The sequence below is a fragment of the Vidua macroura genome, chromosome 5 (genome assembly GCF_024509145.1).
Source record: "Vidua macroura isolate BioBank_ID:100142 chromosome 5, ASM2450914v1, whole genome shotgun sequence".
Classification (NCBI taxonomy): Eukaryota; Metazoa; Chordata; class Aves; order Passeriformes; family Viduidae; genus Vidua; species Vidua macroura.
In genome coordinates, this window is record NC_071575.1 from 13131131 (window position 1) to 13157051 (window position 25921).

The 25921-nt window shown below is 37.2% G+C and overlaps 1 protein-coding gene across 1 annotated transcript in view; it reads right to left on the reverse strand.

Moving 5' to 3' along the window:
- DCN (decorin) overlaps positions 1-25921 on the reverse strand; it is a 39181-nt gene that overhangs the window by 9490 nt on the left and 3770 nt on the right. Inside the window, exons 2-4 of the mRNA XM_053978607.1 lie at positions 25243-25478; positions 9821-9933; positions 95-308 (exon numbers count right to left, since the gene is read on the reverse strand). Of these exons, the coding sequence (XP_053834582.1) occupies positions 95-308; positions 9821-9933; positions 25243-25450 (535 nt within the window). The 5' untranslated portion in view covers positions 25451-25478. The remainder of the gene's footprint in view (positions 1-94; positions 309-9820; positions 9934-25242; positions 25479-25921) is intronic.

Consider the following 25921-nt stretch of genomic DNA (forward strand, 5'->3'; position numbering starts at 1 on the left):
TTGTTGCCTTTCTACATATAATCACAGATCAAACCAAAAATAGCATCTTGAAAAAACACTCAGCTGTGTTTGTTATAATTTCTCATGCTCATACCTAAGACAATCACTTGATTCAGTCCATTAAAGACAGCTTTCCTCAACTTGGAGATCTCATTCTCATGAGCTCGTATCTCCTGGAGAGACTTCGGCATGTTTTCTGGGAGTTCCTTCAGGTTGTTCTTGGACAGGTAAAGTCTCTCCAGTTTCTTCAGAGGAGCAAAAGCTAATGGGCTTATTTTGCTGATTTTGTTGTTGACAAGGATCAATGCCTGTGGAGTAATAATCAAGGAGATCTCAGATGATCACAAGGGAAATTATTTTTGTGGTGAAACATTTTTAAATTATTATTATTATTATTATTATTATTATTATTATTAGTAGTAGTAGTAGTAGTAGTAGTAGTAGTAGTATTCTCTAATGCCTTTTGAGGTCTTCTAATGGCAAACTTGGTGAGCTGAAGAAGACACAATGCAGTACTAAAAGAAAGATTATAATCTTCTGAAACAGTGAAAGGTAAGTCCTATAGAACAAATACAAGTGTTACTTTGTTGCTGAGACTGCAATGCAGCTTCTGTTATCATCAATAATTTATGTTTAAGAATAAGTACTATCATTCTATTTGAAAGTTGTGAAGAACAAGACAGTCACAAAAAATTTAATTTTTGTTTAGGTTTTTTTTCCTGATTTTGTTTATCCTAAGGATACTGTTATACCTTACCCAACATCACACAACCCTTCTAATCAGTTTCTCCTGAACAGGAAATTCTATTACTCAGTAGAGTGAAGGCACAGCCCAGCTTAATAAAAATATGCATAATTTCACCTCATTCCTCTTAGTCTTATAAAAACAGGGGAAAAATCTGAAGCATCATGCTCCAAGTCCTGCCATGGGGAATCATGGACCATAGTTACTTTGCCTTCCCTGTCAGTGCCTAATCCAATTCTCATGACTGTGATATCTAGACTCAGGGTAACTCTAAGATTATCTCTCTATACAGCCAGGGCAGAAAGACCTCCATGAAAGCACTGTTATCTGTAACAGGTGTTCTCTGCATGCCTCTGAAATTTTACATTACTTCTAAATCTCATAGATTAATTAACCATGACACAAAAAGGGAGAAGGCCTTGTTGTCAGGAGATAACACAGTAAGGGAGAGTATTTCAAATACAATAGATACTTGAATGACTCTTATCAGTCCATCTGTTTGCTATCTACTTATCAGATTTAAAGTGCTACATGATTTTGCAGTGGATTATGTAGAATGGGTCATATAAATATTAATATAATATTGATTATTGATATAATATCTATTTATATTTATTAATAGGGCATCTTTTTTCACCACCTCCATTGTGCTAGTTTCAGAAACAGAAGACAAAAATTGTTGTAAATACGATAGTGAAAATCAGAGCATTTTCATACACTTTGAATATTTTCAGAATTACATTTTATTCTGTTTCTTGGAGGAAAATGGAGTGTCTGACTGATTCCATAATCAGTTAAGTATTAAAACAATAAGACTATCAGTCTCTGTGACAGCACCTCTCCATCATGGAAACTGGAAAGAGGAGTGGGAGGATTGAAATTTTCCCCTGATGGATTCCTCTTGCAGATCACCCTGAGCAAAGCCAGCAGTGTGTACTGGACATGGTTTCATTGAGAACACGTAAAGCTGAACATATCTGGTTTTAATTTTGTATTCTAGCTAGAAATAACTCATATGCAAGAGGAGGTAGAAGAGGTCACCCACAGTTCAGCAGAGTATTTCCCTGACAATAAGCCCATCCCAAAATAAATATGTTGGTCAGTGGAGGCCCTGGCACCAGCTCTCTTTGATTTGGGCCTGTATGATAGAATCTGACATAATTTGAACACATGGATACACATTGGGAGTGGTTTTCTGATTCATGACTGCCAGAACTGTGATAAAGATGTAGATTCTGCCCATAGTGAAATTCAGCTCCCTGTAGAGTATTAGGACATGGCAAACAATCCAGTTATTTATAAGTGGTACAGTTGGAATTATGCAGATTAATCTCTTACATCATTTTTATTTCAATGTGCTACTGCTAATTACATTGTTCTTTATTTTTATTAATTTCACCATGTATTTCTTTCCTAGATCTCTGAATCAACACCCAATGAGTTTGGGCTCATGTTATGAGTATTTGAATTTTTTATCCTCTATTTTGTTTTGTACTGATTAACCATTTGTCTCAGCTAAAAGTCTGCCTTTTTTGGATTTCTTTTAACTATGTTATCTTTTAAATAAAAAAAAAAATGGGCAAGAGTAATCACAGCTGATGACTTGGTGTCAAATATTTCTTGATCGAAATAGGCAGGCATACATTCATCTAGGCACTGTAAATATTCTCTGAGTTGTTGATTATTACATCTCTTCAGAGTGGAACTGATACCCCTGACCAAACCCAGAAGTTATCTAGGTACCTAGAATTAATCTGTTCTGCTTTTCCAATGCTTTCTCCTGAATATATTAATGTTATCTTAGGGAAATACACAAGTTTTTTTTATTCAAACACTCAAGGAGTCTCTCACTTAGAAATGATGGTATTCTATCAAAGGTATGTATAAAACCACTAATTTCACAGTGGGAACACGTGTTTGGTGGTATAAGGTGGGAAAGCACCACAAGTCAGAGTTTACAACTTTTTCTGTACCAGAATTTTATTTCCCACTTAGACCCCTCTCTGCAAGTCCCTGCTCCCAGTATTTTAAACCTGCATTATTTTCCCATTGTTGTGCAGCTGTAAAGAAGGAAAAATAAACCCACACACTACAGTTTGTAAGAGAGGTTTTACTGTCTCCCAGAGCAACAACAAATGATGAGGATAACACACCAGTATAGCACCTGGCAAGCCATAGCCCTGGATTCCTTTCCCAATTCACAATGGCTCTATTATATCCCACACTTAAAGAACTAAGTTATTAGCCTTGCAGCAATGCTGTTTACTTTCCTCAGAATGTGTCCCATATGGTTTGCATGTGACAAAAGCTAAACCAAACCAAAATAAAATAAAATTAAAAACTCAGGGGATTTAGAGGTCAATGAAAACAGGAACTAGGGAACAAAAACCTAGGGAGAACATCTGCAGGCAGTGTTACAGAGGAATGGATCTTAGGCAAAACCAGGTTACATGGACCAGCTATCTGGAATAAAGCCCAGATGGCATGATGGGACATTACTTTCAGCATGTTAAAAGACATGAAATTTTTGTACAGGGCAACAAGTACTTGGAGAGAAAAATAAGTCATCCTGAAATGCTCAAGAGTGCTGGAGCCCTCGGTCACAGATATCACTTGCAATGCTGCTGGTATGAAACAACTTGGCAGAAATGACAGCTTAGAACAAAAGTCACAGGAACTAATGCCCTTATTTGAAAATCTACCTTCTTCTACACTTTCACTTTTAATGGAGGAAAAAGAATATTTCATTTAGAATAAATATACTCCCTAAGCCCTAACTTCCTCCCCACCCCAAAATTTTGAAGCATATCATAAATTAACAACAAAAAAGACTGAGCATACGAATGTACAGCTTTCAATATGATCTGATATGGGTGCAAAAAAAAAAAAAAAAGAAAGAAAAAATAAAGAGGCAAAAATACATCAAGTATTAACACATCAGTTTGTTAGGCTTAGACATTTCATAGCAATTTCCCACAAATAAGAGAAAACTCAACCTCCATCCTCATTTTCCTGAGATAAGGTTTTTTCCTTTGTCATAATACAGCATGTAAAATGCACAGTAAACATTGATTCAGTTATAATATTGCACCACCTTATCATGACCAGCAGTTTAAGTGGCATTCAGAGAGGAAAAAAAAATTAAGCCTTGCTCCAAATATGACTTTCTCTTTTAGTGAAACACCTCTGGTATTTCTGTAGTCAGGAGAAAAAATAAAAACCAATGTGTGACAGGAATAGATATTGGCTACATTGAAGTCAGTGGGAGTCTGGCCATTTAGCTCCCTCTGACCTGGTTTCCACATCAAATATTTATTCCCAACACAAAAAGGAGGATTCACAATTCAGGAAAATTTTGGCACCCATGTTGGCAGGCTTTTGTCAAAATACACCCTGACAAACTGCAGAGGCAGCGTGTGGCAGTCAGGTTGGAATTGGCATAGGGTTGTTCTTGCGGTTACTAAAACTTCCAATTTTTTGCCCTGTTTAGGGGTAGGGAGCAAGGAATTAAATTTTCTGGTGTAATTTCATTACATGAGCATCTCAGGAGACTGTTCTGAGGGGTTTCAATCCCCAATCATCTTAATTTATTATAGTTTGAAGTGAGAGCCTTGCCAAAACCAGAATTAAAATGGAAAATTACCAGCAAACTTTCATCGGCCATATTACATAGTGATACACCTGTTTTGCCAGCTGGGGATGGAACTCTTATCTAACATCAATTCTTTACTGATGCATGCATCCTCCAGGGTTTAAACTGAAAAGTCAATCCCTGACCCAATGGAATTTCTTTAATTTCCTGGGTTATGTATTACATTATTACCAGTTTCTTATTACAGTTCTGCTAGGAACAGTTATATCTTAAAAACTTTAACTTCAAGAGCCAGGCATCCTAATAAAAATAATAATAAAATTCATCCCTTTTGTTTACCTTACATTTTCAGTTAAGTCATACTTATAACCTGAGCATAGAGTCAAGGTTTTCTTCCAAATCATTATGGATGTATGTACATTCATGGAAAAACTAAAAAAAAAACAAATAACCCAAGAATAAAACAAACCAACCAACCAAACAAAACTTGCCAAAAAGCAGAACTTGACGTTCTTCTCTAATCATCCAAACCTAGGATCAGAGGACATAGCCAAGAAAAGCAAGGAAAAAGGGATGACATGGAAGCAATAGAGATGAATGAATTGTCAAGGAAGGAGATGTCAAGGCACTGAATAAGCAGCCTGTCAGTACAAACAGAAGCCTGTGGAAAGCAGTTTAATCACGTGCACAGGGCCTTGTTGAATAATGCCACAAAGCAAAGGATCCTGCTGCAGACCTAGTTTGCCTAGTCTTTGAGCTCTCACTAATACCTCTCAGGCAACATGACTCGCACAGATGATGAGGAAACAGGTGGTTCTGCATTTTCCTTTTTCTTTCAACCCTGTCCTTGTCTACTATGACAAGAAATTTTGGTCATTCATTAAGTTTATTACAATTGATCTGATTTTTAAATTTATTCTATAAAAATTTCCTTTTTTCCTAGTATAAATTTCCTTCTAGCCTAGTATGCTTACTCTCTCCAGAATTTTAAGGACCTCAGAATAATTTTGTCCTGTTTTTTTCCACACATGAAAAAAAAACCCTTACCCATTGTACAAGAAAAATGTTTTCTGTGCATGTGGTCTGTTTTATACTCTTTTCTGTGGAAAATCTGTTTCTTAAGCACAATGCAAAGGTGACTAGGAGGAAATGAAAATTCTCTAAGGGAGTGCTGTATTTCAGAAAGATTAACCTTTTGTTCCCCACCTTGAGTATTTGTTAGAAACCTAAAGCTGCACCTCAGTCCTGCCACTGGTGATACTAGGAACTGGGTTCAGAGGTAGAACCTGGACAGGGATATCTGTCTTTGTTTTTGCACAGTATGATGGTGGTTACTGATTCTTCTTTCTGTGATTTACAGAGACTAAGTGTTTTCTTAACTTCTTTTCATGTCTGGAAAATGGGAACTGGAGCTCTAATGAGTCATCAGAAGACTGGATTATTTAATTAATATTTTTGATGTCTCAGGGGGTTTTCTATATCTCTGAAAGATCTTAGGCTTTTCTTCAGGTTTGTTTTGTTTTGTTTGGGTGTTTTGGGGTTTTTATTTTGTTTGTTTGTTTTGTTTTGTTTTGTTTTTAAAAAGATGGCATGAAATTTTCTATTGCCATACGTTATTTTTCCATTTGCTGTTACTTCAAAGTGAGTTTCAATTTCTGTGCCTGCACATATAGTGTTGATAAACCTCTAGTGTGGATATGGTCATAACTTTAAGTTCCAAGTTTAAATCTTTTATCTCTTAGATCTTTTCCTTCAGTTTAAACAAAGTTTGGTTTAGCATTTTTGTATGTACAGCCATGGCTTTGAACAATTCTGCTAGCTTCAATTAGATAATGTTCTATTTGATTTCAGGCCAATAGTGCATTCATCTTCTTTCACTATACTAGCACTAAGCCAATTGAAAAATTCTTGTTGGAGAAGCATGTAGTCACTATCCTGTTGTTTGTGCTGTTCTTACAGTGATCTAACACAGAGCAGTTTCTTTCACCTCTTTTTCCAGGTGCAGGCATTCTGCTGGTTTGCTTTGGCTTTGCCACACAGCCTGCAACTCCATGTGCTGTTTGTGTAGGCTCCTCCTTTACTCTGCATGAGCACTTACTCATGTAGTATTTTGGATTCTTAATTGTGTCCATGGGGTCAAAGTACTGAACTCCATCCAGAAATGTCAGTTTGCCTGGAAAATTCTGACTGTTTCATAGAAATAGAGACTTTTTTCCTGGCTTTTCCGATAGCTTTCCTGTCTGACTTTTTTGCCACAGGTCTAAGTCATAAGCAAGTTTTTTACATAACATCAGACAGTTTTCTGAAAATGTGAAACTCAGTCCTCAGCCCTTAAAAAAAGAGTCTTCATTTTTTCCTCTATTCTCTCAAGTCCTGTGCTAAATAAACAAAACCAAAACCACAGAAACAAACAAAAAATCTTTCATTTTCAAATACAGTGAAGTCTCACTGAGTTTTAACAGTACAACAGTAATAGTTTAGGCACTTTTTCCTGGATAATTTAAAGCTATGAAAATAACAAGTGCACTATAACTGTTGACTTGGTTGTTTCTTGGCAGAAAATCTATTATTTGCAGGTAAATATTCCTTTAGCTGTGTCCTCTTCTAATTGCTTGCCATATTTCCACAGCTGCAAGTTTTAGCTGCACTTGGGAAATCTACTTAGAAAAATTTTCAATACTAAGAATATTTTGGTAGATTCTAATTTCTCTTTCATCTCCAGTGCTGTGTACTCCAGTGATGTGTGGTATAAGCAGTTACACTTGTACTGAAAGAGAAGCCATGAACAAGTTATAGGTAAATCCTTTCTTTTCTTGCTACTTATTCTGGCTTTTAGTACCAGTCAAACATTAGGTTCACCCCAACCTATTCATGAAAATCACTTCTAAAAATAATACACTTGTGGTTGGTGACAGCTATGGTATTAGGAAGGTATTTTAATAGATTATTTAAAAGTAACAAACTGTATAAGCTGTTCATTTTTTCAAGATCTATGAATATAGGGGTTTAAGGAATCATTCCCTTAAGTGATCATTCAAGCAAGAGGTTAACTCCCGTTTCCAATTTTAGATTTTGAACCAATATTACTGTTAATTTTCGTAAATCTTCTTGTTTTAGTCGAGTAGGAAAGTTTAGTAAAGTCTAAGAAATTTTTGAACATCACACTATCAAATGTAACATTAACCCAAGCCATGTTTCTCTGGGATAAGATTAAAAAGCACCTACATTTTATATATGAACCTCACACACTCATATATTTTAAAATAAATGAGATAATAGAGCTCTGTCAACAACAATGCTTTTGAGTTTTACTTTCTAAAAACAATACTCCCTCTGAAAAATATTTAATTGAAAGCTGGGGAATGGGAATCGTTCCCAGATATTACACAGGAATATTCCTGCTGAGAGCAAAGATGGTGCCTAGTTACATAAATATACTGTATGACTAAATTATTTTTTGAGGAGGAGATAATAGAATCATAGTATGGTTTGGGTTGGAAGGGGACCTTGAGAGAATCATTATTGGTTCTTGAGTAAATCCAGGAAAATAGCAGTTTTGAAGGTTACTTGTTAAAATTTATAAGCATGTACTGGGTACTTTTGTGAATAAGCCAAACAAATAATTTCTTCCCTGAGGAGTTACTTATTTAATTCACTATTAAATTGTATCTGTTGCAAAAAAAAAAAAAAAAAAAAAAAAAAAAAAAAAAAAAAAAAAAACAAAACCCCTTAGAGTTAACTTCAATGAGATAAAATAAGTTCACAACAGCATAGCTCACAGCAGGATGTGTAATTGAGACCTGGACCAAGTGCCAAGTGGGTAGAAGTCAAGTGGGAGCAGTGATTTTCATCTGCAATACCATGTTCTGACTCATTTAATACAGTGTCATGAAGAAGGATTGCCAAAAGATTAATTTAACTGATAAGAATTTTGTCTCTTTTAGCACCTCATAGATAATCTTCACTGAAGGACTTCTTTCCAAGGTGGAAGAAAACCAAAACAAATGGGCAGGAATTACAGTGTCAAATCTGTCCTGTAGCCATAGAAGGGAATTGAAAAAAAAATCTGGGGAACAAATTGTCTCATTCTTAAACCTAGACTACTGAAATGTGATGTGGAAGAATGCGTTTTGTTGACTTTAGAGGTTATCTATGGAGTTAGATCAACTATAGACACCTATGCTAAAATTAGATGACATGAATGTAATCATGATTCACTCATGCAGATCCCTTCATTATGGACAGTCTGGCATTCATATTTTTTTTTAATTGTCTTCTTGATGTTGCATTTATACAAATATTTAAGAGGGACTTTGGAAAAAATTCAGAGGTACAATTTTATAAGTTTTTCCCAAGTATATGTGGTTGAATGTAGATTCTTGTTTGAAACAGTGATTCTTTAGGTGATGATATTGGCACCAATAGTGGATGAACAGTGGGAGCTAACTTTTTTTTTTTTTTTTTTTTTTTTGTGAATAGAATAGAATAGAATAGAATAGGATAGAATAGAATAGGATAGAAAATAAATAGGCTATAAAAAGCCAGGCAAGAAGAGACAAATAGGATATTCTTTATAATAATAAAGGATCAAATGGAGGAATACACAGAATAAAATAAGTTGTTGAAATGCTACAAAGTAATATTTTCAGGCATATGAGTGAATTAGGATATTACTTTCAAAGAGAGAGAATAGCCCTTTTCTGCTCTGCAGAGAAAAATATTTCAACCAAATTTAGGTAAAAGTACAAGGTATGTATTTTAAAATGTTGATAAAAACTATAGACAGGGAGGAGGACCTCAGACAGAGCAAAAAAAATTTAGAAACAGAGAGGGAGGTAGCTGTCTGATGGAAACTTGGAAAAGAAGAGGTGAACCAGAAAAAAAAATGTCAGAGAAACCAGGAAGGAAAATACTTCAGAAAAGAGGAAACCAGACATGTGTTATAAGAGACTGGCAGGTAAAGAAGGATGAGGATGAAGCTTTGCTTGGAGAAGGTTATTGCAAAAACACAATTTCATGGCAGGGCAGGGGGCAGAAGAGTAATTTGGAAAGATTCTTGAATTAAAATTAGTACAGAATGTCTGCTGACAAACGTGGCACATACAAATCTCTGTGAGCCCAGAGGTAGGAGGGGAAAAAGTACAGTAAGAAGTGAGTGAGGTGGCAGGGCTGAGATGGAAATAACCAAGTATCTGTGCCAAAAAGACTGAGAACATAAATAAATATGTGAGAGAAGCTATGGTGGAGATCAGGGTGCTGAATGGACAGGATACAGGTATGAATAGCTGAAAAGAGGTGAGAAACTTCTGTAGTTTGGCAAGAAAGCTTTCAGGAGAGAAATGGGGATATAAATAAATAAGCTGGGCTGGTGGAAGAAGATCACAAATTATTGAATCAGTTTTCCTTAAAAAATGCATTACTAGGCCAAAGCCACATTTTCTCCCCAGTTTTGTTGGTAAATATCAGTACATTTCTACACTTACATGAAGATTCTTCAGGTTCTTGAAATCTCCTTCTTTAATTTCAGTGATTTTGTTGTTCTGTAAGTCCAGCAGAGTTGTGTCTGGGGGAAGGTCTTTTGGCACCTTTTCCAGACCTAGTGACAGTGAAAAGAACAATTAATTTTGAAAGAAACTTTAAATAAGGGACAGTGCCTTTCTTAGTAGCATTTTTCTTTCGGTAAACACCATTTCTAGAACTAATTTCCTGAAGCAGCTTATGAAGACTTATTTGAAAGTGTTTCTGTCTCCAGCCAGTCAAAGAAAGTTTTATTTTGCTAAGTTGAACTAACACTTATTTATTCACATTTCCATTATGCCTTTTCTGAGAAAATATCTGAGGTATAGCTTGAAGCAAAGGATTTAGTTTGGGAAAATAATTACTAACATGTTTTATTCCACTGAATTGTGTGGATAGAAAATCCTTTTGGACAGAGATATAGTATTTATTATTTTCACTGGGTCTTAGCTTTTGTAGACAGAGAACTTTTCCAGCTTTTAAAAGGTACTAGGCTTTTTGAAGGAAGTACGATAGTTAATTATAATAATTTCCAGAAAAAAAAAAATACAGTTTATTTGACAGTAACTGAGTAAATTGCAGTAAAGTCCACCTTAAAAAAAAAAAAACCCAAACTACCAATCCACCTCCCCCCTTTTCTTTGAATTGAAACTATGTCCAAGTTTTCTGGAGAACAAATCTCTTGGTTTCACTACAGCTGCCAAAAGAACATCAGACAGTTTAAATTAAAGACTCTCTTTGGGACTATTTTCTGAATAGCTGATATGTAAGTCTGATGAAGTCATGGAAATGAAATTATTTAGTGTTAAATAACACTTGCTTTACCCAGTTTTCCTTTCATACTGTGACTTGGAGTAAAACAAATCTTTTACAGTCATTCTGATTTACCACAAAATTAAAATGTTCTTTCCTAACTAGCTTTTTTTTTTTTTTAATAGAATGTGAAATGCTAAATGAATAGTTGGTAGGAAAAAATTTCTAGATGCTAATGAAGTCTCTATATGGGCATGTATCAGAAGTGGACTTGTCTGGGTAAAATTGTCTTTTTACCAGTAAAGGTTTTAACTAGTGTTCCTGAAGCTATATTTGAACTCTTCTGGGAAAGCTCCCTCTGCAAGTATTTCCAGTGTCTCCCCAGAACAATGGTGAACTGCACAGTATTCTTCTCAGAGGAAAGAGATATACATATATATGTTATGTTTTTAAACCTATATACTAATCCCAAGCATGGCAGTGCAAATACAGTGGGATATGCTTCCCAGAGATAAGATGCTGTGCCCACCATGGCTGTGGAGATTCCACACCTGGAGATACTCCAAAGTTGTCTGAATACAGCCCCAAGCAACACCCTAAGCAGGGGAGTGGCCTAGATGGTTGCAAGAGTTGATGTCCAAATTCAATGATTCTGTGATTCTGTGATACTTATTGCTCATCAAATGTGTTTTCACACACAGAATGAAGGTTTCTCTGTCAAAATCCTATGTTCAATAAAATTCCTCTTTCAATCCTTTCATAGAATATACGTGTGTATATGTAAAGGAAAAAGTATGGTAAGATAAAAAAATATTAAAATATTTGGATCAGATTTGTATTAAAACTGAGTGCAATAAAAATTTACCTGTCTGAGTTTTAATTACACCAGAATTCAAAAGTTTTAAAAAGCAGAATCATGCAGCCTGGGATGAACTAGTAAAAGCTTCATAAACTGACACCAGCCAAAACTCACATCTCATCCTGTTTACCTTACTGATGTTCAGTGCACAAATATTTGATACAGATTAAGGTTGCTCATATTACTAAAATAACTTCTCCTCATTTAGGCATGGACTTTGTTCTTACTTCAACAGTTGCAAAACCCTCATTACTTCCAGAAGTGTAGTACTAGAGTTCCAAATATATAAGAATATGATACTGTATAATTTGCATGTTGGTTGTCTTTGGACAGTTTCTGTCTTCAGTGAACAGGACTGATGTCAGCAACTAAAAAATTCTTTCCCAAAAAACACTGCATTTTCAAGACCATAATTTTGTTATAACTTCCTGCACTTTAGCAACTTCCATAGCGTTCTTTACATATGAAAAAAAAAAAAAACCAAACCTGAAGGGTTTAATTGCTTATATTCCAAGTAGCATTAGTATGTTCTGGTTGTCAGCACGTTTCTATTAGTAGGCTGGTACCTCTAAGAAGTGCTATGGCAGACATTAGGGTGCAAGAGCTATGCAGCCAAGCTTTATGTGAAGCCCTTGGAACATAATTTGCAAGGGCACTTGGCGAACACTTGGCTTGCCACTGAAGGGATAATTTGCCAGAGACTAAACTTCACACACAACTTCCATCTGTAATTTTCAGTTTCTAAAAGCTTAAGTGTTATTCATTAATATGGCAGAACTGATAATTTCTCAGAGCAATAAAGTTAAGCTTTCAATGGTTCATATTATAAAGATAAGACAAATTTGATAATCAGAAATCCATTTCTGAAAATTATTTATAACATCATTTTCCTGTCTTGTACTAGAAACTAGAAGGTTGTACAATACAATAATTAGCTCTGCATGCAGAGTACAATTGCCATCACTTGGAGTTGAACATTTTTAATTACTTATTCCATGTATATTGCAATGCGTTTCCTGAAGCTCTTTTTAATTTTTTTTTCAAAACCACCTATAGATATCACATTTCTTTTTTTTTTTCTTTTTTTTTATTGACTTGTGTAGGTTTTGAAGAGCAAAATGTAGAAGAGTACAGGGTGCACACCATCTACTGAGGAGACCTTGTATTATCAGTGAAAGCAATTGAATACATCCTCTAGTAGAAACTTACATCATCTAAAGCTCTCCAGTAGAGAAAGAGTTTATAAATGGGTGATTCTAGACACCGACTTGCAAAATCAGTATTTAAATAATTCAGGACTAAACTGCATTTGAGGTGTAAACTAGATCCACGTCTACCTTGGCTTGTGCTTCAGCCTGCAGTTCCAGGTCTCTGTATAAGTTGATGAACCTCCAGAGAGATACATGTAGGAGGAGCATTGGTGTACTGCAAACTCATCCCAGTGCTGCAGGCTCCCAGCCCTGGGAAAAAAGCTTCAAACCTTTCTGGTCAACAGCAGCCAGTTCACATGAATGGGGGAGCCTGAACTGACGTGACAGAGTTTAAATCAAATGGAGAAAATTGAAATCCCACTGGAAGCTCAAATGGTTACTGGGATAGAATTATCATGTCCCAGAAAGATTTTTTTTTTTTTGGTTCTTCCGTCTGGGATACAGAAGCTTAGAGGGGAATTGTGGGCTGCCCTTACTGAGAGACTCAGGAGATGCCCATGTACTTCTGAAGCCATGTTGTACAGTGTGATTACACTGTACATCCTACAACTGACTTCTGGAGAAATTTATGTAATGCCAACCAAAAAGAAAACTAGTGTCAGAAAATATCAATTGAGTTTCCTCTCAATCATTTTAAGAACAGTATACACAGATATTCCAGCTGTTGGCTGTGAAGTTTTTATACATTAAAACTTGCTTCTGGAAAAGCCATATGAAAATCTCTCATAGCAGTCTGAGTTTTTATGTCAATAATCAGTGATACACAGTTTGGTATTCAACTCCCTGGAAGTATTTCAGGCTTCTAGTTCCTAAGATGAACTTATAACTGATTAAAAATTTAGATTCATCTGTCTTTCCCAATGTTAAATTGAAAATACATATATACATATATCTATGTATTTTATACATATTTTATATGTATAAAATACATAGATCCTCTTTTGAATTGTGGTTGAATAAAACAAAGTCAGTTATTATTAAAGTTGGTAAATAAATTTTTAAAAAATCAATTTATTCACAAATAATAAGAAATTATATAGCTCCACCCTTCCAAAAATCTTGTTTACACTGAGATTAAGAGCTTAAAGATTCTGGAAATAAAAGATATTTAATTAACCAGTTCACGTATCTTAGTCAAAATACCCTTTTGATTTGCACTAACATATTTCTTTGGGAGAAATCATTTATTCCTTATAGAAGCTTAATAGCCATCAGTTCCTGTATCCCAGCTCAGATCTCTAATACCCCTTTTTATAAGCAAAATTTTTCCTATTTTCCTGCATTATCAACCTGGATCAAACAATTATTCCTGCCAGTATACATTTACATGTGTAAAAACGTATGCACATTAAAACACATGAAGAACAGAATAAGCCACAGAACTACAAAATGACAAAAAATTGTGTAAGGAAGTTTGAATATTTCCTTTTCTTAGGATAAGATAATCTTTTAGTATTCATGACAGAAGTTTTCTTAACTTTTTTGTACACCATCAAAATTTATTCAATAAAATCCGGAATAAATGGATTGTTAACCAATTTATTTCTCACACAAGAAAGACTCATCCACAGTCACCTTTGGTGGGGCGATGTTACATAGACCAGGAATCTCTGCTTAGTGGGAGGTTGGAGAAGGTAACTTTGCAGAAATCAAGCTTGTCTCTGTGGGAGCTCATCCTTGTAGCTTTTTGGCATCATACCTTAAGCAAATGGCAGTGTCTGGCTGTTTAGCTGTGATTGCCTCACCTCCTGGAGAGGACAGAAGGTTGGTGGGTCAGGAGATTTTATGAGATGGGAAATTAGGCAGAGAAGGGCCAAGACTGGCATAATTCATCCCTTACCTGTTCCCTGAGAGAGAATCAATCAGTGGCTAGCCATCTCCCGTGTAGCACTGCACCAGCCCAACTGGCACATGCTGCTCTTCAGCCAGCCAAACAGCTGTAGGAGGTGTAGCAAGAATTTGGGAATAGTGTGAGGATGTTATGGGTTTTGGTGTACACAGCAGGTTTTATTTCTGCAGCTGAAGGAGTACCCTGCTCAGCTACAGGAGCTGAGATCAAGTGGCCATGGAATCTTTTAAACCACAAAGGAGAAGGGAGAATTTTGAACCCTCCTGGTTATGCAGAGGTTTCAGTCCGCTGCTCCAGCTTCTCGGCAGCGAGAGCCACAAGTTAGTCTGCATCCTGGCATGGAGCCACATTTTTGCTGAAGCCATACGACTGTGCAAAAAAGGAATGCAAGATTTATGGGGCCAGCGAGGGAGACTAAGCAAGTAGAAGTCTGAGTCTGCAGCCCAGAGATGAGGGTGCTTTCCTGACAATTGCATCTTTCCCACACTGGGACCACAAAGCCTAAATAACAAATATGTGAACAGTGACAGTGATAAACAATTTTTACAATTTTGTGGTTTGATTTTTTTTTGGTGTGTTTAGGGTATTTTGGGAGATTTTTCCTCCACCTATCCGTTTTACAGGCAGCAGGGATGGGGCTTATTCCTCTGAATAAACCTTTGCTTTCCCAGCTGGAGAGCACGGGCCAAAAGGCAGAGAGACATCTGAAGGCTGTAGCTCAGATACACGTGTTATTACATTGCAACACTTACGATTATTATCACAGGGGCCATAAAATAGGGCTCGTTTCAAGACTCTCTTAGTTTCCGCGAACAGCTGCTGCCAGCTGAGGAATTTGGACTGAGCTCCACGTAATTCCCAGCCGTGATCACCAGTGGCTGCACTCCCAGTGGAGGCAGCCCCTCCAGCAGCTGCCTGGGCTGTCTCTGCACTCTGCTGTGTGCTCTCCTTGCTCCAAGCCCAGCTCTGCTGCATCCCACTGACGGGCAGCACTCCTCCCAGGGGTGAATGACCTTAGCAATGCCCTGCGTGGACTCTGGGGCAAATGAGGCAAAAGGAAAGTTTACAGGGTCAGGATACTTAGTCACGGACAAATAACTGGATCCAAGGACTGCTTTCTGGAAGGATGGCAAGGAACTGCTTTGAATGCTTTGACTTAGAAAAGTTTACTGATAGTTTCCCAGGCTATGTGCTACAGTATTTACTGGAAATTTGTTCTCTATTGTGTGGGATTTGCAAATATGAGAAATTTCATTATTTGCATCCATGAAATAAGAAACAGTTGTCTTTTTCTACAGACAAGTATCCACGGCTCCTTCTCTCTCCCACTTTCAAGCTCTACTTTCTCCACTCTTACTATTAAATCAGCAGTAATATTTTTTTTTTTCTAACAGATATAAAAAGCACTATGGAATGCATAAGATTCTTAAAATATATATTCTTGAAGATGATTCCCAGCTGTTTTTTAGATATTTTTCCTGTTCAGTAGTCTGAAAGTCTCATAAGATCCGTTTTAGGCTTATTTTTATCACAGATTATTGTTTTTGTATATGTCTGACCCTTCCCATAGGAAAGAACAAGAAAACAAACTCCATTCCCTGCTGAGATGGCCCCTCACAAGGGTGGACCTACTGACCTATTACTACACAGAGTATTTTTCCCCCCAAACATTTATAACATTGCTTCCCAAAACAGAGTGAGAAACCCAGGAAAATAAAAACGAATTCACACACACTGTGATCAAACGCATAGTTCTCCACTGTGATAGTGCTAATAATTATAAAAGCCCTAGCAAAGGTATATAAGTGAATTCATGGCTTTATCTGCTCTTTTCCACCTCCACCCACTCTGAGTAGTGAACACTATTTCAAAGCATAACGAATATTGAAAGCCACAGCTGTTATGAATTATTTTTCAGTGCTAGTCACATTTTTGGTACAGAGAGAGTTATTCTCCTGGCTCCAAAAGTTAATACCTAAGAGTAATGATATATTTTTGAAGCTAAAATTCATGCAACTTTTATTTCTGACTTTTAATTACAATGATCTCAAATATGCCTTCTGAAGAACACTAGCATTTTAGATAGACAGAAAAATATTCTGAAATAATCTTTAGACTTCAGGGATTAAGACATTAAGTGAAATAAAAATCGAGCATTACGAGTTTTCTAGTTAACTCCTAGAATCATCAGCTTTATATTTCCCACTGCTGTGGTTGCAGACATAAAACATCCCATCAGACAGCAGCAACTGACCCATGTGATTCATGCAATCTGCCAGCACCATGTGTATAATGGCTTTACTCAAAGTGGATGCAATGCAGATGTGCTATCTATGAGTACTCATGCAGTAAGGTGAAACATTTATTCCTTCAGTAGACATAAGAGAGCATTTCAGTGACTCAGAAAAGTGAGCATTATCTAAAAAATTATGTTTTGAATGACCCTTTGGAGTAATGCAATTTGATGTTTACCTCTGCTGCAGTTTAAGTTAGCAACAGGCAACAGACAACAATTTGAGGATAGTTCTCTCAATTTTTACTTTGGGATTTACCAGAATAGGTCTAACATAATGTCATAAAGAATCATCTTGGGGAGGTCTTCTCTGGTTTCAAGTAAACTTACCCCTTCCTGTTCTGACTACATGGTCATTACACAGTCCTAGTTTATAACCTGAGGGCAGAGATGTGTTCCTGGTTATTTCAGGTACTTCTAAACATAACACAGCCATTTTTCATAAATGTTTTAGAATTGTTGTCAGCCTACTCTCATGCAAACATAAAATGGAAGAAGCTGCTGTGGTCATGTCTGGACACAGTGAATAACAAACAAATTTTGGAAAAGAATTTCCAGACTGAATTAGGAAATCTACAGACCTGCTAGTTCCTTCTTTTGACTAAAAGATGTTATATATACCCTTGTAACTCTTATACATATTTGCTTTGTAACTTTTATTTTGTCAGACATTTAGTGATAGAGCTTCCCCAGGTCTTCTGTAACTCTAACAGTCATCTCCAGCCCAGAAGATGTAAACTCTGTGCCACAGAGTGAAAGAATAAAGAAGAGAAAGTAAATTTTATCCCCCAATCCTGAAAATATGAAGACTCTAATTTAATTCTTTGCTTTTACTCCTGTATCTCTTAGGTAGAGATACTCAGCAATGAGTTTGATCATTGCACCACTATGGACACTTTTCTTCCATGTCGCCCTAAAATATGAATTCATTGAGAAACTCTTTAGTTTCTCAGGCCCACTCTGGAGCAATAGAAGGGAAAATATGTATTCTAGCATAGAAACTGAAATCATTCTAGGCTTTCACGTTTTAGGTGGTAGAGGAGGTGAAAGCAGAAACTGTTTCTGGGATGTCTTATTGCACATTTCTGTTGTGTAATGTTGTATTACAGGACCAGACTGTAACCCCCTTTACTCTTGTACATGTTTTAAAAGCTGTGACATTTCTATAAATAATTTGTCCATTTGGGTTTTTTTTGCCCTTAAGTCCTTTAAGTTACCATCAGGTGGGCAGAAGTGGTTTCTTGCTTTCACTGTTATTTGTAAATTACATTCCATTTCTTATTAAAGTTAAAACTGTAAGCATCCTCTCCTTAACAGATTTTCGTAGAAACTAAAAACACTCCAGGTAGGTCTGAGGTAACAAACACAAAGATGGTATGGGATGCTCTCCTGGATTCCTCCTCATATGAGCATGCATGCAGAGAGTACATAAATTCTTTAAATACTGCTTTTCCCCTTTTTTGATTCCTGTTGACTACATACGAGGTTTGCAGTAGAGTTACCTATATAGCAAATGTAACCTCACTAAAATCAGGGTCATTTGTAGAGAGCTGTTTGAATCTCATAATTGCCTCCATAAGTTGAAAACTGCAACACAAATCCAATCTTTTTTTTTTTTTTTTTTTCTCCTAAAAAACCCATACAGGCATGGTCCTTGGTCTTGAGGTCCCTGTGTGTTGTTTATTTTTTCCACCTCTGTCTTTGCAGAGAAGCCCAGTAGCAAGTTTTACTCCTTTGTTCAGCCTGGAGAAAAGGAGACTGAAGGGAGACCTCATTGTAATTTACAACTTCCTCATGATGGGAAGAGAAGGGGCATCACTTTTCTATGGTGATCAGTCACAGGACCCAAGGGAATGGCCTGAAGTTGTGTTAGGGGAAGTTTAGACTGGATTTTAAAAAATGCTTCTTCACACAGAAGGTGTTTGGGCACTGGCACAGGCTCCACAGGGAAGGGGTCACAGCACCAAGCCTGAGAGAGCTCGAGAATAACTTGGCAATACTCTCAGGCACATGGTGTGAATCTTGGGGCTGTTCTGTGCAGGGCCAGGAGCTGGACTTTGATAATCCTGATGAATCCTTTCTAACTCAGAATATTCTGTGATTCTGTGATTATCTATCTACTTTATTTTCATAGTGTAAAGGACAACAGTACTCTGTGTGAGCATATTAAATACAATGCAGCCAAAGAGACATATAATTCCAGCATTTGTTAATATTTTTTTTTGTCAGGGCAGACATAGAAAACTGGATAAATAGTTTTTTTAAATGGCAATATATTTTGAAGAATAAAGTTTTTTGTTTGAACTTTAGGAAAAGACTAAAATATATGCAGAAAAATACTTAATTTTCCTGGAACCTGATTATCTTCTTTGGACCACTTCCTTTTAATCAAAGATTCAGGGCGTGTGTAAAGCAAAATATAGACCACTGAGTCGAAATTTGTTAAGGCTGGGACACTCCAATCTGGGTTTGAAACTGGTGTTTTGAAAATCTGCTTAAAACTAGATTTACAAAATACCATGGTAACTGTGTGAACAGAGTTTTTCTGGAGAGCTGTGTGCTAATACCAGAAGTTTCTTGCTGCTATAATTGGTGACTTTTCACAGGACCTGATTTCCTAGATCTCCTCCCTGTTGCTATGGGTTCTCAGTGGGAAGGAGCTTTTGGAGTCTTTATCTCTTCCTTGGCTGGGAACCCTCCACAATTAAATACCAGAGGTTTTTTGTTGTGAAAACACATGTATTTTTAAAATAGCTATATCTTTTACCAAGTAATGCTCCCTTCAAAGGTGTCAAGAAGATTACACACATACCAGTCACACCTGTTAGTCCGTAACAGTAGGTCATGTAAGGAATGATTATTTAGCATTTTTTAAACATTGTAATCACCTATAATCACTTATCATTTACTCACATTTTGCTAGCTATCTATTAGCTATTTATTAGTACATTGGGGGATTTTAGAAATGAACAATTGTGACAGAGCAAGTCAGAAAACAGCCACTTCTTGTACAACTTAGACTTGGCAGTCTGTATTTCCATTCCTGCCACTAGGCTTTCATAAATGACATTTCCAAGTCTGAAACAAGCAAACAAATCTAAGAAAACTAAGACAAAAAAAGAAAACACACAAAGCTGGTCACTGTTACCTTGGAGTAAGCAGTAAATAAGGAAGGGATGTACTTAGAGTGGATTAATTTTCAATTAGGATCATGTTTATGAGCTGAAACTGGAACATCAGTAATTCAGGTAGTGATGCAAGCAGGCCTGTCTTTTACTGCCACAGTGGCAAAAGAGAATGGCTTTTTGTTAATATAAAGTAATCTACATCCAAGACAATATTTTTTTCTTGACAATTTTTCAAGTATTTTTTTTCAGAATTTACTGAGCACAGGGCTTTACTTCATGGTTTTTTTTGACTTCCAGGTCATCCCCAAAATGGTATCAAAGCAGAATATATACAAAAAAATTTAATAATCCATGCCAAATTTATCACAAAACAAAATGGCAACATGGGTTTATTTTTCCTTGCCTTAATTTTAACACACAAAACCTCATTAATCTGAAAGTAAGTTGCATGACCTCCAGTGGTCATTGCCCTGTCTTGGCAGTTTGGTTCTCCAAGAGGGATGTATCCTTTTCATCAGTAACATCCACCTCAGACAGGATGAACCCTTGCATGGGCAGCCTACCTCACCCCATGTCTATGAAAGGAAAGCACACCTGTCTTAGGTTCTTAACATCCTATGATAATTCCTATAGATCCTCCAGTCTGATCTCCAACATGTTGAGGGTATTCCAATTCACCCAGTCAGCATGTGGAATGCTCAATGGCTTGTGCTTGCTCACAGCCTAAATTATGTTGGGCTAAAGAATACCAGTTTTAAGGCCATGGTCTTGTGATGCAGATACCATTCTCAGTATAAGTTACAGAATACTTTCCCAGATTTCATGGCTTCATTTTAATGATAATAATTTGGTAAATGATCCATTCTATGAAGCCAGGGGATTTCATGAGAATATTAGATTCTACTAAACATAAAAGGAGTAAGACTTTAAATTTCATTGTAAGACGAAAAAAAGAAAAAAACTACATAAAAAATGGAATAACTTGTCTAAAGCCCCATCAGTGACAATGTAAATTCACAAAAAAAAAACCTTTTTTATTTAAAAATTGCATTTGTTAATGCCTGGCCACTTAAGGATACATGCTTTCTTTTATTGCATGTTTAGTAACCTATAGGATTAGGTAAGATTATTGAACATTTAGCTTTAAAGATTATGTTTCAAGACAAAGTATATTGCAAAGGAGATAATTTCCTTTATAGTGAAAAATGAGGTGCTCACATGGAGTCAAAATCAGAAAAATGGGTGTTCAGATATTTCTGGAAGATTTCATACAGTGAGATAAATTATCTTTTGTCAACAAATAAATTGCCACGTCACGATGGTTCAAGTGTTGAAGAGCCATCAGTTGATATATTGAGACACTCTATTTGCTCAGATAAACTGCCTCATGCTACCAGATAATAATTACTGGTAATACTTTACATATCTGTGAACCTTTCATCTCCTGATCTCAAAGTGCTTTTCAAACACACCCTCCAGCATCCATGCTGAGCTCTAATGTACTCTTCTTTATATAAACTGGAGAAACCCTGCATTTCTGAGCTGTGGGCAAAATTTGAATTTTAGCTGTAATACTGCTTGAACTGTGTTTGCTGACATGTCTCTCTCCCACACCTTTAGGAAACCACAAAGCCTCTGTGGATACTCCCAGTAACACAGATGGAGAGACCCCCACTATGTCCTGTAACTCTCCAAGGAGGGCAAGCTCATTGCATCCTGTATAGAGACACTGCTCATTTAGAAGGGGCTGCCAGACTTATCTGAAGGTGAAAGAAAGCCCTGACCACCACCTCTGAGTGTGCTTGTGAAGCATTCTGCATCTGCTGCAGGGATGAGTAATCACACATGCATCCTCCTGCCTACCAGGGTGCTCTGGGATGAACTTTACTTGAGACTCCCTTTGGGAGAATGAGACTTTAAATGGAACTGTTAATCCTTGCTAGGGTTTCTGAGAGGCATTTGCCTGCCCATCTGACTGCACATCTTCCCTGTACATATTACTTTAGAAGAGGAAAAGTGGCCTCTGAGCAGCTACATCAGTTACTTTCCATCTGTACTGTGCTCTAATAAGGAAGATGTCTGTGATTCCTATGGAAAGCCTGGATATAGCATAGCAATGCCTCATACTGAAGCATGATCAAAAAGTGAACCTGTGGCTCCCTTTTAACAATAGGAGGTAGATTAATAAAAGGCAGCACTCTTATAAAGATAGCAGAGTGGCCTTCCTTGATAAGATACTTGAGCCTGTTCGCAAAGGTAGTACTTCTCATGAAATGTAGGCACATGGAGTTCTGCTTTTGATCCATAACCAAGTAACCAAGTAACCAAAAACTTAGAGAGAATTCTTTTTCAGGATGTGAGAAGGCAGAATTATCCTTCTTGTCAACTCAGCTCTTGGCTGGGAGGCAAAATAAATTAATTTGTAGGTGTGTGTTTAGGAAGATGTGACTGAAGTTTAAGACTATAGGAATACAAAAATTCAGCTGACAAGGGTGTAATTGGACTACTGGGCATTTTTTTTTCACTGTTTTTATTGAACCTGGATTTTATTTTTTTATTATTCCCATCCAGTGTTCATGAGAAAAGGGGCAAACCTGATCTCTGGACTCTGGATTCAATAGTTCTCCTGTGGTTTATTCACATAACCCTCTGTCAGATGGTTGTTTTTTTCCTTATGAAGTAAGAATCTACAAATACCAAATGCCCATTTAGGCACAAAAGAAACAGGCTGAGGAAGAGGAGACGTTTCCATATGTTGCCCATGTTAGGGTCCTCCAGCTGCCTTGCTCTGGCATGGCCCCTGCACCCATGGGCTCATGGCTGTAAACACTCCTTCCATGCCAGAGAGTGATTCAGGTTTCAACTTTCCTTTGTGAGAATTTATTTAGGAAGGTCTTAATATGCCCTTTTGAGGACCATTGTTACTGCCTGAAATTTTTCTTCAACTATTATCTATGGGACTAGATGACTAAATCTGATAATTTTGGAGGATGGATGTAGCTAATTTGGTTGGGTTGGAAAAGCACAGAGTTGAAGGGAGAGGGAGGCCAGGAGCACATGTTAATAGGGAGGCAGAATTTTCACTGCTTGTTTCAAGCCTTCCATGTGCAAATTGCGCTCCTGATCCCTGAAACACGAGCATCCTTCATCCCACTGCTCAGGAGCACGTGAGCTCGCCTCGACAGTTTGCAGCAAAAGGCTAGCAACTGTCTTTTCTCAAGTCAGTAGGTAAATATGATTTTGCCTGGGTCTGTCACGCAGAAGTGAATTCAGAAGAGTAGAGGGCAGGTTTGCCTGTGAGCAGGTGATGCACAGCTCTCCTGTCCCTGCATGCAGGGCAGCCAGCAGACTCATGTCTTCATGAGCCACCCAGCTGGACTGTGTCCCATCAGAGGCTGTTACATGTGACAAAGATGGGTAAAACTTAGTGCCAAGGCTGGCACTGCTTGATAAATACTTCCTTGAGCTCTGCCAGGGAAGTATTATTTATTTATTTTTCAGGGCTGTATATTTTGAGCCCAGGGAGATCTCTTTTCCTGTGTACCCAAGGGCTGGATGCTATCAGCCCAGCTGATCCAAAAGCACAATCTTTTCATTGTATGATATGCAGCATGTGGGTTTAAAGAAAGCTCAAAATATATCTCTTTCTTTTCACCCCACATGAAATTATTTGGGAAACACTGACCTGGGACCTTAATTGCTGTATTTCTGAGTCTCCTTGTCAGTATGGGTCTCTACTAACTCTGAAGTATCTTATGCAATGGACTGTAAACCATGTGTCTGTGAAGAAGTGCATGACCAGAGGAGCAAGTACAGGAGCAAAGGGTCCTGTGTGAATGTCTTTACTTTTTCACCAAGTGAAAGCTCATTACATTCTGCAGAATTGAAACACACTGAGAACAAGATCTCTAAATAACTTAAATTCCATCAGCATTACTAAGTGTAACAATAATAAAACCTAAGATTTTCATGGCATGTGGGGCAACCTCCTCCCCACTCCCCATTCCATGTTTGCTCTCTCTGGCACCTAAATGGTAAAAAAAAAAAAAACCATCTTTCAGGAGGGTTAGTACTGTGGAAGCTTTCTGAAAGTATAGCTAGGTTAGCCCATGTTGTTTTGTGCAGTTTGGTTTGCATTGCTCACTGAGTCTTTGCCAAACATATCTGTTGCATAATTGCATGGCTCACATTAATAAATTCACAGAAGTTTCTAAAGTTATATAGCTAAAGTTTTCCCTCCTTTCTGTAATTATACAACCCGCAAAACAATGAGACTCAGGTCCTAATTGGTGGATTTGTGCCATGATTTACAGTAACTATCAAAGCCAATGTTATAACAGGAAAATAGAAATACCCAGGTATACATTTAAAGAGCTAGGAGGACTAAAAGAAAAAAAAAAAAAAGCTCTATAAAATCATGAGAAGTTATTTGTCTGTTTTCTTGTGAGCAAAACCAACTCTAATTGATTTTCTGCACTGTAACTAACTAAATTTATACTAATTAACTAAGACTGAATTACACTGGTTTAAACTAAGAACAGTCTCACCAAAGTCATCTTCATTACTTGAGATTTCTGCATGGAAAAGTCAAATACAGTGATGGCAGACATGGCTTCATAGCCTGCTACTCTGACTGTGCACACAAGCCCTTCCCTTACATAAGGGAGTAAGGAAAGTTTGTGAGGAATGTTCTCATGGTTTCAGCTTATACAGTGTCTTAGAAAGATATTTAATAAGGAATTCCATGCTGTGTTCATTATTTTGGTGTGTTTCCAAGCTTTTTACTCCAAAGAGCTGGTTCCAAGATATATGATTCAGTTGGTTATTTCATGCTCATGTATTCCTATGGAAATGGGATGAGGCACTATGTTGAGGCACTAGACAGTATGATTAAAGGTGTTGGACATTGGACAACACAATTTAGAACCTTTTAAAATGTTTCCATCCCCACATCTAACTTTACTGCATTTATTTATATTAATCTGAAGGAATACTTTGAAAAGTTATTTTCTCTGCAGGAGAAATCTGTGGCATTTCAAAGAACAAATGAAATGTACACATTCAAAATATACATTTAAAAAATAATCAAACATTCCTCATGGTCTCAACAATGCCCATCTTGCCAGGGCTTTGTGGCCTTCTTTGTATAGCAGATTCTGGATAACCACAGCTGTAGCATATTTCTTTGGAAAAAGCCAGTTAGGGAGTGACAGTCCATGGCAGCCTCAAGGTCCCAGCTGCTAGCCCGTGACTAGAAATCGAGTACAGAGCCTCTGAAGATGCTTTTGGGCTTACCTAGGTCAGAGCACTGCACCACGCGAAGATGGCACTGGCAGCGGAAGGGGCACACCGGTCCAAACCCGGATATGACGGGATCATCCGTCGGAGCCATGTCGGCTGACCCCTCATCCTCCAGCATAAAGTCAAAGAGGCCCTGCTGGTGGAAGGGCTTGGCCAAGCATGCTGGCAGCAGGAGCACAAAGAGCAGAGCCAGCCTCTTCATGGCTTAGTTCATCGACTCCCAGCAGAACCTAGGATTCAAAGCAGCGGATTAATGACAAAAGTAGAAGTTTCCCATAGCTGCACAGTTCCTCCTGAAGGAGGTCCAGCACATCCACCAATTGCATAACTGTTCCTTTCAATAAAAGAAAACTGAATTGCAAAAATAGGACAGTTATGTGATAGGAGTCTGGTAACTGCTTGTCAATAGGCCTTTTTTTTTTTTTCTTTTTTTTTGCTGAGCAGTTTGAAGGCAACAGTAAACACATCTGTTTGCATATTTAGAGTAATATGTTTTAGAAACAGACAGCGCTGTCAACTTTGTTATGCAAAAGAGTCAAAGCAATAAGCCACATTTTCTATGTGCCTATTTTCTGCCAACATAACAGTCTATTTGATTTCATTAGCATTTATTTCATAGCAATGGGTTTGACTCTGGGGACAAACCTGAGGTTCCCAAACTCACTGTAATTCA